This window comes from Chlamydotis macqueenii, chromosome 1, assembly GCF_036417535.1.
Source record: "Chlamydotis macqueenii isolate bChlMac1 chromosome 1, bChlMac1.mat, whole genome shotgun sequence".
Lineage (NCBI taxonomy): Eukaryota > Metazoa > Chordata > Aves > Otidiformes > Otididae > Chlamydotis > Chlamydotis macqueenii.
In genome coordinates, this window is record NC_141556.1 from 178,505,536 (window position 1) to 178,521,000 (window position 15,465).

General features: G+C 36.2%; 1 protein-coding gene across 2 annotated transcripts in view; it reads right to left on the reverse strand.

Annotated features, from left to right (window-relative positions):
* Positions 1 to 15,465, reverse strand: part of TDRD3 (tudor domain containing 3) — a 105,637-nt gene that overhangs the window by 22,087 nt on the left and 68,085 nt on the right. For both annotated transcript variants that reach the window (XM_086771791.1, XM_086771792.1), the window contains exons 11-12: positions 6,251 to 7,086; positions 4,193 to 4,318 (exon numbers count right to left, since the gene is read on the reverse strand). In XM_086771791.1, the coding sequence (XP_086627917.1) occupies positions 4,193 to 4,318; positions 6,251 to 7,086 (962 nt within the window). The remainder of the gene's footprint in view (positions 1 to 4,192; positions 4,319 to 6,250; positions 7,087 to 15,465) is intronic.

The following is a 15,465-nucleotide window of genomic DNA, read 5'->3' on the forward strand; positions in this document are numbered from 1 at the left end:
AACACCTTCAGAAAACTCATAGGAGTTTACTTCTTGACTTACCTGAAAAAGGGGACAGGTTTAAGAAAGCTCTGAATCAGTCTGATTTAAGAGAATTCAACACCTGTAGAAGCTCTTCAAGCTCGGTGAGGTACAAGATGCAACGTTAACAAATCTGAGCTTTCAACAAAACACTGCTTAAAATAAAATGTCTTCCAGCATGAATTAACTGTAATCCAAGACTCTGTGCTACTGTATTTCCTCAACTTATTCCTTACTGGACAAATGAGTTGAGGAAGCTGCAAAGTGGATTTTCTGTCTCCACAGAACAAAAAATATTATAGAATTAGGATTATACACGCCTTGACAATAATTTTTGCTTTCTTTCCTCTGTAAGCAGAAACACAGTGGAAGATACAGGAAGAGGAAACTAAGCTAAACTACAGACTTCACTTTGTAATTAGCATTTTTAAGTGAAGTACTATAAGCAAAAAGTTCCTATGAACTCTAGCTTGTTTTGAGAGCAATCAGAATAAGGCTATAAAGATTGTAGTTTTCCCACCGACATATGTTATTTCCTTCATACAATGAAAGAAAGGGGGGGGGGGGGGGGGGGGAAGTGTAATCATAGTGTAAACGGAGGAAATGAAGCCTATGACGCCACTAAGGAAATACAGAACAAAAAAGAGAAGACAAGGACTTGGCTTTGGGAAAAAAAAAGTCACAAAATAAGACTTAGGCTACACATTTTCATAATTTATTAAAGAAAAATTTCTATAAATTAGGGAATAAAGCTAAGACTTGAAGTTTAAAGTATTATCTCAACTTTATTTAATTTTTTTTTCCACAGAACAAACTACTAAGTGAGTCAGGAAGGCCCTTAATGTTCCACGCTTTTCAGTTGTTCGCATAATCTTACATCTTTTACAACAAAAAAACCAAGCAATTCTTATTTCTACAATGGCTTTTCAAGGAGCTTTTTCATTGGGATTATAATATTTTCATGAAGTGACCCCTGCTACATTGAGGGAAACAGAAGGATACAGTGTTGTAGTGTTACATAGGAGGTACTAGAAGAACTCTAGAACAGTGGAATCCAAATGTAATTTTATTATTAAAAATACTTATGAATTGCATGCCTAAGACACATTTTGCAAGCACTAAGAAAAAAAAAAAGACCAGTTTAGGTGTTCTTACATATATTTATATGGCTATTGTATATGTTTATTGAAAAAAAATTTCCACACTAACTTTTTTATTTACCTTATGTAAAACCAGCTTTATCTTCTATACTTCCAGCCGTCAAAAAGATAAATAGCAGCATGTTTGGTGTCAGAGGGACTGAAAATTTACAAGGACTTAGGGCAAATGGTGATGGACAGTATACAATCAATTATCAAGAAGTCTTGAGATCATCTAGTAACACTTTTTCCATCAAAGTGGAAAGCACAATGTATCTCAAGAATATCGGGCAGTTCCGATCTACATTCAAAAAAACCAAAACAAGACTTGTACTAACGCAGTGTAGTTCAGTATTAGAGAGTCAATGGGAATATAGAGCAAAATGTTGACCAGCAAGAAGTGAAGAGAAAACTAAATTATATTAAACCTACTAACAATGTAAAGAACTTTATTAAACTTACAATGTTTATTTTGACAATTATAAAGGCTGCCAAAAGTATACCAGAAGCTCAGGTGCTTAAACAGTACGTCATGCCATCAAAATAAGGTCATTGTGATATTTTGGCTGTTTCTTCAAATGACTCATTGAGTAACTTTTTGCTTTTCTTCCCCCCTGCAGTGGTATACTGTCATCACTGTACATATGTTGCCAAAAAAAAAAAAAAATAAAATAAAAAAATCAACACATGAGTACCACATGAGAAAACAGTAAATAATCTAGTCTAACATATACACTAAATTTATGCCTTTAAGTCAACCCATTGAAGCTTTTGTTAATATCAACAACTCTTTCTAAAAGGAGTCTGAAAAACTGTCAATATCAGGAAATTAGAACTCAGTATATTTCTACATTAGTAACAAGTCTTCAGTACAGATGGCTAAGAACAACTTAGCCATCTGGAATTTACCTGAAGGACTGAAATAAAAATCAGCATAACACTTCTAATAAAACATAGATAACATAGATCAGTGAAAGAAAAGTAATAATTGAAATAACTTGAAAATCTATTTTGTTCTCTCGTAAAGAGGAAATATCACAAAGTTACTTAAATCTTATGACAAAGACTTAAGTATTAAGCAGCATGAGAACTTAATTTTGCATTTGTGTGTGCCATCTAGATTTATACATGAATATGAACACTGAGATAAAGAAGAGTGGCCAGCAGTGTTCAGCCTAAAAGACAAACCTGAATACCAGAGCACAACTCCAATGGGCGATTAAGAACTGCAAATGCAGAATGAGGACTAGAGTTAGCATTCAAAGACAGAAAAGTCAAGAACAAGGTGCTAAGAAACTTTCTCCTGCAAAAATTCTATAGCTGCGGGGACCTTTTAGCAGCAAAACAGCAAAACTTTGGAAAGAAACCATAAAAAGATTATTTACTGTGAAGATGTTGGTTGGCATTTATCTTATATAACTTCAATGGTCTAAATCTACTCATCTGAATTTATGCTATTCATCTAGGCTCCCTTAAGAGAAAAAATAACCTTAACAAAGGTATCTTTCATTTCTGAATGGATCAAAAGTGCCTTGGAAAATCCTTATTTCTCTCCCCAGTAACAACTGAGGACCAGATCAGGATGCAGCATGATGTTATGACTATGCTACTTCAGCAGAAGAATCCCCTCTCCATATATTGTCCCACTATCTTGTGTCAGCTTTAACTAACTCTGAAATAAAACAAATGAAACTAGGCGGGGAAAAGTGGTCCACCTAATTCAACTCATCCTGTGGCTACATCACTGACGATCCAACAAGGGACAAGAAGGAACAGGAGGAACATGTGGTCAGAGCCAGGCAGAAGAAATAGGAAAAATGACCACTGCTTCAGGTTGGCACCTCACTACTAGACCAACTCATTCTTAACACCAGGTCAAGTTCTTAGACTGTGAGAGCTAACTGTCAGAGGGTTACAGTAAAATAAAAGCCACTCCTCAAGACTGTAATCAAAAGTGTGAAGAAAAGGCTGATTATTAACTCAGAACAAGAGTTCAGTTAAGTACAATCATACAGTAAGAAACTAGCACCTTACAGCTCAGCTAGTGGGATAAAGGAGGAAAAAAAGAAAAAGAAAAAAAAGTAAATTTTAATAGAAACAGCAATGTCTCAGCTAGGAAAAGCTTCTGATATCTTTTTAAGTACAAAAAGGCCATCTCAGAGGCCATAAGGGCATCCAAGAGCTACAGGTAAAAACACAAGTTAAAAGACCACTGGCAGGAAACAGTAGTTGACTGTTCAGCCTCTGCAGCAGTAGTAATATGGCTATATGACCCAGAGGTAAGAAATGAAAATAAGTACAGTCAACTAATCATTAAGGATTCAATCTACAAATATGAATATTTTTGTGCAGCTTTTTATAGTAAGAGTAAACAGCAAAGAATTGTGCACTCCTGATATGTTGGTTGTTTTTTAAAATCAAAACATACCTCTGTTTCCGTGACATTCACAAACGCAGCCTTTGAAATTTCCAACTTCCATAAGGCTAATACATTCTAAACCTTGCAAAACACATTTCAAGGCATACACCTCCACCACAATATTTGGCAAAGAAGAAATAATTGAAACGAGAATAAAATCATGACACAAAATAAAATTATACAGATGTCTGTTTTTAGTCATACATACAAACGTAGTGAAAATCTTCAGAATATATACGTTAAAAGATTGTTTCCTAACCTTTACAGAAAGACACTCAACGTACATGAAATGAAAGAGATAACTGTTTAATATAGCGAGTACAACTTTGAGAGAAAATACGCATAAATCTGTTTGGCTGACAGGTCAATTATTCAAACAATATAGTTGAAATTTATTATACACGAAGAATACCACATGATAATACACTTATGATCAGTAAGAAGTTTCATAGGGACAACTGAAAGTTAAGATTTTGTTTGTATATTCACTTAACTGTTTTTCTACACATGCCATTAGCACTCTTTGCAAGAGTAGGCACTAATTTCTGAAGGGTTACATATTTTGTACAGACTACGTAGTTTATATCTTTTAATACAACTTGTTATCACATACCCACGTGTCTGCATGAACAGGCCTGATGTTGCTGAGAAGCACCTCTTCATAATTTCCATAATCACAGAATTTCACAACTGCAGTTGTCCCAGAAGAATGGAAAGCTTCAATTTCTGCCCGGTAGAACTTAAAAGAGAAATTTGCAAAGGTCATAAATACTATATAAAGTACCACAAACAGCTTAACAGCTACCTTTTAATATATATGTATAAATATCTATGTCTGTCTGTTTATATTTACCCTTAGTCACTATTATATTTTGAATAATATTTGTGCGAGATAAGTGTATATTAAACTTCTACATGGTAGACTACAAGGACAGAGCAGAATTCATCCAGAATATTAACTGAGAAAATACGCAGCTTATGAAATTAGACAGAACCTGTAAAAGACTAGTTTGTCTGAAAGCAGAACAAATTCATCACTAACAAACACCACTGTACATAGCAAAGTGTTACTGTAAGACTTTCTTAAAATACATGTATCACTAAGTGCCTATCGGTCATGTACACTGCACATACTGATATATACCTATTTTAACATATACTAAAATGTGATTAAAATATGATATAACTGCCCCTTCAAAAAGTCTCTTTTTCCAAACACAAAACTTAATTTCTTTGACATTTCTGCAAACGCAGATCAGCTTTCTTCAAGATATCTAACCAATTTTATCTTACTGAACACAAAGAAATCACTGCCTCCTAACATGGTTAAGGTCAGTACTGTGTTTTATAATCACATTTCAAAATTGTCCTAGATGTAAGCAGCAGCATTTATTATAACTACCAAAAAAATCAATAACACTCAAAAAAATTCCATTCTAACGCAATGAATACTTTTCAGGTAATACTCTGGGACTACCTGTTATCTACTTATTTTGCAAGTTTCATACTTTTCAGAATTTAATAAACTCATCTCACAGTAATATAAATATGCTTCTCAAAATAGAAAACAATTCCCTAATATACCATTATATTTCACACTAATCCACCCACCAAAACTACATATGCACATTTGATAATTAACTCACTATACGTTGTCACTACCAAAAATGTTGCATTGGCTTATCATCCATTTTATTCATATAAACAAAAGAGAGAAAAATAAAGTCATGCTGTGAGTTAACACTATCTACTTCCTGTAAAAAAGACAAGAAAGGAAAAAACTTCAACTAAATAACATAAACAACAAAGACACAAAATGGTGGTAATAAAATCTATTCAAAGAAAAAACAGTATTTGACACATCAGAAAGTGTCAAAAACTGAAGAAACTACCCAAGAAGAGTGACAGAGAACTCCTGAACAGATAATAATAAATCAAAGAAAATAGCCTAAAACTTTTTTTAGCAAAGGAGGAGAAGATGAAAGGAAACTGTCTTGCTGCAAGAGAAATCTTATTAAAAGGAGAAACAGCTGAATAGGAAGTATTTAAGCCTTTAAAAATCAGTAAAACTAACACGCTGCATAACTAATTTGTTCCACAACTTCTTCAGCTAATAGTCTATTAATGATAATAAAAAAATCAGCCTTTTGCTGTTTCCTTTCTGTGATGACTGAAAAAAAAGACTGAGTTTTTTTTAAACAGCCCTGTTCCTGGAGACTCTGGTCTTCCCTTGCTCCAGTAAAGGTTGCACGCTGACTTATTCTAGAAAAAGGCATTACACATCTACCACTACAGACTAGTCTAAATACTACAGCATTCTTGTTCCTTGGAAAAGAATACAGACACCTAGATCCATATACATCCATTCAAATTTTTGGCACTTAAGTGAAATGCTTCAGTTAGGAGCTTAGTCATCCTAACGTCCACCTAAATGAGATAAACAATCACCACCAAGATGACTTAATTTAAGTGCTTAAAGTTTCATGCAATGAATACAAGCGACACATGAATAAAAAAAAAAAATCTGAACAAGAAGCTAGCTAAGAAGCACACTACACACCAATGAACAAAGCCCCGTGCCTCTGTGTTAGCATGCTAAATCTCCCCACACGTAGGCAGGAAAACATTAAAAGGTACAATTTGACCTACTTCGCATTTGGCAAAGGCATACCTTGTTGTCTTCCCAATAAAGAGCAAAACATTCATCCCCTGGTCTCCAACTTTTTCCGTACTCCATGTGAATTGATGGTTCTAATATTTTCTCTGGTTTGATGGGCCCAGATCTCCTTTTGGGACCAGTGTTGTAATACAACATTTTATCATCAAAAGATGGGATCGTAGTTGGTGCTGATGATTTGATAGGTCCTACTCGTCTTCCTTTCTGATTATGCTCAGTATCTCCATTTGGTATAGCATTAAAATTAGCAGTTCTACCAGGATTCTGGTAATCATTATTAACACCAAAATGTTGCTCACTTTTTACCATAAAAGCTTCACTACTTATTGTTCGTGCCTTCCTATCACAAAAATTTTCAGAATTGTGTATTTGGTTTTCCCTTTTCCCACGCTTCTCATTACTGTTGTCTGTAGCATCTTGAGCAGAGTTCTCCTTGAATTCTGTGAAAGACACTCCTTTTCCTACTCTGTTTTGTGCATTGTTATCCCTTTTTTTGAAAGTAATAGCACTCTGGTGAGTGGCTATGGGATAACCCAAATCCTTTGGCCTATCATTTCTAGGATAATGTCTGTCACTTTTATTTTTTTCATCTGTCCAATGTTCTAAAGAGCTGTGCCTTTCAGGACCTCTGTTTCTTGGTAACCCACCACTTTCCAAAGCCTGCCTTGAATTTTGAAGATCTCTTTGAAAACGAGGGGGTTTCTCATTCCTTGGTTGTCTCATGTCATTGCGAGAAATGTGTCTTGAATGATTCTCTTTGATGCCATTCTGTTCTGTATTCATAACTTTGTGCTGTGCTTGATGTGGTGGCTGAAATTGCAATTTTGGTTCTACAAAGAAAAAAATTATTTCAATTATTAACATATTTAACACATTTTAGAAACACTGATAAAGCAACAGTATTATTTAGAAAAGTATGCAGTATTTCCCTTTGTGAATCAGAAATTGAACAGTACACACAACATTTAGCAGAGATATTTGAACTGTAATTCCTAGTTTCTGGAAAAAATTCACTACTCTGGGCCGTACTTAGAACCAAATCACCTACCAGTATGAGAAAAGCTGGGCATAAATTTCCAGGAGGTTACTCATTTCTCCCTATGGACATCAGTAACTCACTTGAAAAATCGACATTTAAGACAGAAGAATAGAACTCCAACATGGCGAAAAACAAAAAGGGAGGAAAAAATGAGAAGAAAAATGTAATACGTTTACTCTTAATTGAAACTTTCTGTAAATTAACTTGTTAACAGCTGTTCAGCATAAAAGACAAAGGCAAGAAATGGAACTCATAAAATGAACACAGCTGACAAACTGTAGATAATGGAAATAGTAATAAAGTCCAGAACTCTGGAGACCCTGATCAATGAGCCATAACAGGAACTGCTCAAGCATTACCTTCACGAGATTCAACCAGAACCCTTAACTGATGAGAAGAAAAACAAGATTATGGTGGATCCCATGAGAAAGAGCAAACTTGCTATAGGATGCTGGGAAGAGGAGAATTGTTGGGATCTCTGAAACTTTTTATGGAATTAGGGGGCTTTTTTTGTTTGTTTTTTTTTTTTAGACAAACATAGAATTTTTCATGTTTTTAATGTTTAGGTGAAGAGTCAAAGGAGGGGAAGATCAAGATTAATACAGGAGGAATAAGCATACGAAAATAAAGAAGGGATGAGATTAAAAGGACAGTTGCAAGTAAGCAGACCCCTGGTCAATACATCTGCCAGGCCAACTCCTACAGGTGATCACTGTAGTCTGTCTTATGTCCTCATTAAATTCTGTTTCTAAAAATTTGTTGTGCAATTAAACTCTCTATTGTGTCTGTGAGGGGACATGTTTTTAAACCTGCTGGTGAACTTGAAACAGGATAAGCTGGTAAGTGGGACGAGAAACACCTGGCAGCTGATACTGGAGAGCCCACAGGTCTGAAGGCCATCTGCCAGAGAGATCACAGATCTGGGCTCAGATACTGGACAGATCTAGTGTGCTCGTGAAACTCTCCTGCAAACTTCAGGTTGTACTAGCCAGCAAGATGGACAAGAGGTGTCTGAGGTGGATATCAGAGGTCAAGGGTGTATGGGCCAGGAGAGATCCATGTGAGTATGTGATTGTGGGTGGCTGGGAATGAGACCTGCTAGCAGACTTTGAACCTGACTGAAAAAGGAAAGCAAAAACCCATTAGAGTGATTCATGCTTATATAAGCAATTTTGTGTCACATAGGTGCCTGCAAAGGTGTCATTCTGTTGCCTGTGTCCATCTATGGCAGTTGGCCACGTATGTACTGCGTGCATGCACGGGCCTGGTGGGACCATGCACTGAGGCTCTCTGCTGCTTGCCACTGAGTACACTCCCATGGGAAGGAAAAACTAAGAATTTCCGTTTACATGTTACCACTACAAACAACGTGAATGCTGATACCTGACAACAAATGTATCAATTTTTGTAATTACTTGCTAGATGGTAAGATTTAAAATTAAGATGTAAACTTTAGTGCTTTTTTTTTTAAATAAAACTTACAAGCATCACTATTATTAATAGCTTGCAGAATTTTTATCAATTTAATTGACTAAATTCACTAATAGGAATATAATTTTATTTTTAAATACACTTGATTTACCCTAACTTTTGGAAGTCAAAAAAGTTTGACTAAAATGACTTAGTGTTTGTTTTTTTTTTAAGTGACATAACATCATACATGAGGCTTAGCCTGATCATAAACCTGATAAAAACACATTTTACTGCAAAATTTATGACTTTGAAACCATTAATGTTTTTAATGCATGCATATGTAAATACATATTACTCAGAAAGAAGAGTTTCATATTCATTTTCTTTTTAAAAATGAAAATATGACTTATAAAATCTTGTAACATTTAATTTTTGTTTCTTTAGATGAAATCCTTCAAGTTTAAAAGTACCTCCTTATCTCTCCTTTACAAATGGAACATGAAAATACTGGTTTTCTTCGGTTTCTATCTGCAGCTTTTCTGTAAGAACCTTCATTACACTTTCCCATTTCTGTATGATACATACCAACCTTCTAGACTTCCTACAGTCTAGAAAGGCTTACCTTCCTAATTAGTCAGCAGTACTCTTTGATTACATTCTTAATTTATACCTCTTCTCTGGTAGTAAAATTCTTGGGCTTCCACTCTTCCGATTCCCAACCTAAACTCTCATGTCTATTCCTAATGTTAGCTACACATTAAATGACTGAACTGTCTGATGACCTCTGAACATTTACTGCCTTGTATACAACATTAAGAAAGATGTGTATAAAATTCTAAAATATTTCATTACAAACAATCTTATTTAGTATTTTGTAACATGAAATTCATTAAACAAAGTCACTTGCACAGAGGAAAGTTGTTCCAACGGTAAAAGTAGGAACGGGCTAAAGACTAGAATGGGCATGTTAATATTTGACTAGTTGCTACGATTTTAGGATTGACTTAGAATCTAAATGTTTACTCTCAAGGGCTGTCCTTTGACCTTTTTCTAAATTAAGAAACATTTTCTGAGCTGAGATTGGTAGTCACCTCAGACAGCATTTAGTACATACAAGGGCTCTGTATGACTGCAAGCTTTATCCCCAAAGCATGTAGAGCCATTATAATACTTCAGTTAAAGCCTTGAGGAAAAACTAAGACATATATATTATTATATATTATTCTATAATTGGAAAAAGTTTACTGTGTGCTTGATTCTTCTTTTCAGACACCTTCTCCTCAGATCATGCAAGTAATTTTTAACAAAATGTGGCATGGCACATTTATTAAAATATTTATATCAGTTCAGCAAAACTGTCTTTTGTTTTTGCCTCTACATAGACTCTTAGTCATTTAGAAGAAATTACAATATGTCTAAAGTGTATAGAAGCCTAATACTTGCAATAATTATAAATATGGACATTCCAGGTAATCATATGCTCCTGACCATATGCAGATGTCCCTGCTCCTTGGGGGGGGGGGGTTGGACTAGATGACCTTTAAAGGTCCCTTTCAACTCAAACTATTCTGATTAGTGTAACAGTAGGAGTGTGCTCATTTATTCAAATCCGCTACCGCAATACAAAGGCCATCTCTCTGAATATCTAAAAAAACAAACTGAGGATTTTAGAGACCATAAGGGACAGCAAGGGGCCAGAAATACTACAGACCAATCGATCTTCTTTTTTATTCAGTGGAGTCTGTACTACATTACAAATAAATGCAGAAAAGCCTGACTGCCTGGGCCCTCTTTAGTACAGTTACTGTGCAGAAAAATCAATGAAGAGACCTTACTCTTGGCTATATAACATTGTATATTTGAGTTGTTTCTAGTAGTTTCATTTCTGACCACCATTCACAGCGGTAACTATAATCACCGCAGATATATCGTCACTCTGCAAACACTGCTGACACTCATGTCATCTCAGTTTGCATGGAATTTAAGAGAATTAATAATTAAGAATTTAAATGCGATTATTTTCAACTACAGAGGCATAAAAATGGCAGAAAAAAAACCACTTTCAATAAATTACTTTTTAAGATGTGTTTGAATTAAGACTGCACAGGTTTTCTCAAACCTGGCAAAGAAAAAAAGTACTTTTAAAGAGACAAAAAGCCTACAATTCAGCATATGCCTCTGTATTTCCTGAAAAACCCATTTGAAGTAGACTCTGTAAGATAAAAATAAAACCTGGCACAGAAACAGAGGCACAGTCCTATGGGCTAGACACATTCAGTAAGGAAAATAAAAACTAACAAAATGAAACTGAGCAACCAATATAAAACTCACTGACTTCCAAGTAACAAAGTGCAAGAACACCTAATATAATTTCTTCAGAAGGGAAAAAGGCAGAAATATTTTTTTTAAATCAAAAAATAATCAGAACACTTTCTGAACTCCTTAAAAAAGCTAATAAGTTATTTCATCAGAAAACCATGACTCAAGAACAGAATATAACTTTTTTTTTTTTTTTTTTTTTTTAATTCAGATAACACTATTCACCTCTGTGCCTGGCAAGGTCATGGAGCAGATTCTCCTGGAAACCATGCTAAGGCACATGGAGAGCAAGGAGGTGGTTGGTGACAGCCAACATGGCTTCACCAAGGGCAGATCATGCCTGACCAATTTGGTGGCCTTCTATGACGGGTTGACGGCATCGGTGGACAAGGGACGAGCAACTGACATCATCTACCTGGACTTGTGCAAAGCTTTTGACACTGTCCCGCATGACATCCTTCTCTCTAAACTAGAGAGACATGGGTTTGATGGCCAGACCACTCGGTGGATAAGGAGTTGGCTGGATGGCCACACTCAGAGAGTGGTGGTTAACGGCTCAATGTCCATGTGGAGACCGGTCACAAGTGGCGTCCCTCAGGGGTCCGTGCTGGGCCCGGCCCTGTTCAACATCTTTGTCGGCGATATGGACAGTGGGATAGAGTGCACCCTCAGCAAGTTCGCCGACGACACCAAGTTGTGTGGTGCCGTGGACACGCTGGAAGGGAGGGATGCCATCCAGAGGTACCTTGACAGGTCCACCTGGAGAGGTGGGCCTGTGCCAACCTCATGAAGTTCAACCAGGCCAAGTGCAAGGTCCTGCACCTGGGTCGTGGCAATCCCAGGCACAAATACAGGCTGGGCGGGGAATGGATTGAGAGCAGCCCCGAGGAGAAGGACTTGGGAGTGCTGGTGGATGAGAAGCTTAACATGAGCAGGCAATGCGCCCTTGCGGCCCAGAAGGCCAACCGCATCCTGGGCTGCATCAAGAGGAGCGTGGCCAGTAGGTCGAGGGAGGTGATTCTCCCCCTCTACTGTGCCCTGGTGAGACCCCACCTGGAGTACTGTGTCCAGTTCTGGAGCCCCCAACACAAGAAGGACATGGACCAGTTGGAGAAGGTCCAGAGGAGGGCCACGAAGATGATAAAAGGGCTGGAGCACCTCTCTTATGAGGACAGGCTGAGAGAGTTGGGGCTGTTCAGCCTGGAGAAGAGGAGGCTCTGGGGAGACCTGATAGCGGTCTTCCACTACCTCAAGGGGGCCTACAAGAAAGATGGGGAAAGGCTGTTTAGTAGGGCCTGTTGCGATAGGACGAGAGGTAATGGTTTTAAAATAGAGGGACGTAGATTTAGATTAGAAATTAGGAAAAAATTTTTTACGATGCGAGTTATAGAACACTGGAACAGGTTGCCCAGAAAGGTGGTGGAAGCCCCATCTCCGGAAACGTTCAAGGCCAGGCTGGATGAGGCTCTGAGCAACCTGACCTAGTCAGGGATGTCCCTGCTCCTTGCAGGGGGGTTGGACTAGATGACCTTTGAAGGTCCCTTCCAACCCTAACCATTCTATGATTCTATGAAACTATGCTTTATTACACTACAGTATGTTAACTACATACATGTAAACTAAACCCAAAGGACCATAGAAGTCCCCCTAAGCAAACACTATCAATCAGTAGTATCATTTTAGAAGAAGCAATTCACTTATTTCACAGTTCTTGGAAAATTACTATAACTTACTTACTACAAAATTACTGACAATAAAAAAGGTATATATCTCACAGGGAATACTTCTATTATTCTTCCTTTAAATGTCTTTCAGTCACACATAAAAGCCTTCTCTAATCTCTCAATATAAGCACAAAACTTATCCAAAGAAAAATCAATGTTTATACTATGAGAGAAAAACACTACCACTGTTGTCATTTCTGTTCACTGTAAAAATCAAACTCATCTTTGGTAAGCAAAATGAGTTGCCAAAAGATGTATCTCAAGTATAATTCCCTATACATGCTTTAGAAAATGTGATTATATTCATTGCCTGAACAGTTTACAAAATCATATTAGCTAATGCAGCATGCCTGTGTATTTGAGATATATTTTCTTTAAATATTTTAAATTTATGACAAATACAGTGAAGACTCATGATATAAATGTTCCATCTACAACTACCTACATTTCATAAAGCAAGTCAAACTTGTGGATACTTACCATAAACAAACTATAAACAATATACATAAGCAAAGGAATTCTATTGTAACTTTTTTGTTCACTTTGTACAAACTGTTTCAGCAAGACCTAGACTCAACTAAAATATAAAACAAGATTTAAATATTTAAAACAACTTATTTTGCAGGCCAAAAAAGACACTATTGCAATGAAACTCAACCCAGGTACAGCAACAATATCAGAAGTACTACAAGACATCACATTTTTAGCTATGAACAGAAAAGCATTTGCTTAACCATAGCATGTCATAAAAATGTTTAGTGAACTCTAAAATGGCTGACAGTGCATCTAATTCTACCAGCACAGCAAGAGACTCCTTGGTTTGCTGGTAGGTTCACTAAGTCCTGAGCCCATCTGTTGAGGCAAGTTTTTTTATGACAAAACATGTGTCCTTTTACTTGGCTGCTCTTTCTTCTTGTTTAAGGGCATCCTCTGTACAGCTCAAAGAACTGAATTTCTATACTGCTATGTTTCCTTCCATCTGAATATGCTGACCTTTAGTTGCTACAGGTGCAAAAAAATATTCAAACCTATTAATGCAAAATGTGGTACTGCTTATGCAAGTAGCAACTGTAAATGTGCAGCTTCAAAGCTCTGAAAAATCTATCAAAAATAACTCTTGAAAACATACGTCATGCATTTAATAGAAAGCAGATAGTCCTAATAGTTCTCAGAGAAAATTTGAGTTTTGATGCACTGCCAGAGTCTACATGGCTTCATGGGTTCATTTCTAATTCAGTAATGACTCTCAAACACAACTAACCTTAAATTCACTGCTGTAGTAAAAAAACAACAGACAAATTTGTACAAATTTTTAAATACATGTAAGCTACAACAAAAATCCCACGTTCAACAAAAACATCTCTGACTCGACTAACCAGAGCAATAGGGATGTTCTACTTGCATTTCAAACGCTGGTGCCTACTGACATCACAGCTGTTCATACCTTTCCCAACAGGGCAACTCGTTCACATTCATTTACTGTAAGCTTGTTTTCCACTTTTTCCATACCATCTTTTTTTTTTTCTTCACTTTTTAAAAGCCCAAATCCAGTGAAAATACACAAAGCAAGAGTCTGTTATTAACAGTCAAAGACTACTTTGTAACTCAAAGTAAAAAAAAAAAAAAAAAAAAATTATATATAAATGCACTCATTCCTTAGAAAACTCCAAAACATCAAACAGTTGATATAAACTAGTATGAACTTTTTTCAACCTTTATGAAAAGTGTCATTTTATAGGAAGAAAAAATTACCACTCCATCACAAAACCTTCATGTTAAATAATAGAAGCAGATATTTTTATTTAATGTTGGCCCCAAAACACCTCCAAGGCCATACAGAAAAGAAAAAATCATCTCAGCTTATTACTCAGCCTACTGTGAGCTCTACGTTAATATTACAGTAGCCTCTAGAGACCTCAGGATGCATGGAGTTTTCCTCTTTTTTTTCTTTTAACGAATCATAGAACCTTAAGGTTGGAAGAGACTTCCAAGATCATCAAGTCCAACTGTCAAACTAACACCATAATGCCTACAAAACCATGTATCTATCTGTTAAAGAGTACTGAATGATTTAGACCTAAATTGACATCCTGGTGCATAGACAACATTCTTCTGTGGCTTCTTGAGAAAGAAAAGTAACTAAAAAGGACATTAAAGAAAAATCTTAGATCGTTTGCATTAAACCTGAGGGATTATTTGGCTTCCCTCTTTCCTACTTTTCCCTCACTCCTTACATTATTAAACAGGAAAACCAGGACAAAGTAGTTGTAAATATTTTACAACAGCCAAAAAGATTTTTTTTTCCTTACAAAGAGAAGACATACAAAAACAATTAGCTTATCACATTTACTAAACTCTTAACTGGGCAGACAAAATGTGTTGTTCATAAACTGAGGAAGTAGGACTGCAGTTATGCCTTTTTTCTTTACCTGCTTCTGAACACTATGCAAGTCCATTAAAGTTGTGAAAACCTTTAACATATCAGATTAACAAACCAGTATTTACGGCACCTCTTTTTTAAAATTACTGACTTTTAAACATCTAAGCCTGAAAAAACCCACCCTAAGCTCGCCTATAATCAAGACAGAAGTACAAATCACCACTGTGATTTATTTGATCTTTCTTCAAAGGGGAAGAACAGCTCTCTAGCACTCCTTGGTTTTTTTACAGCTGACTGTGGAGGAAGTTCTAGGAAACACCTAGTTCCAGATAAA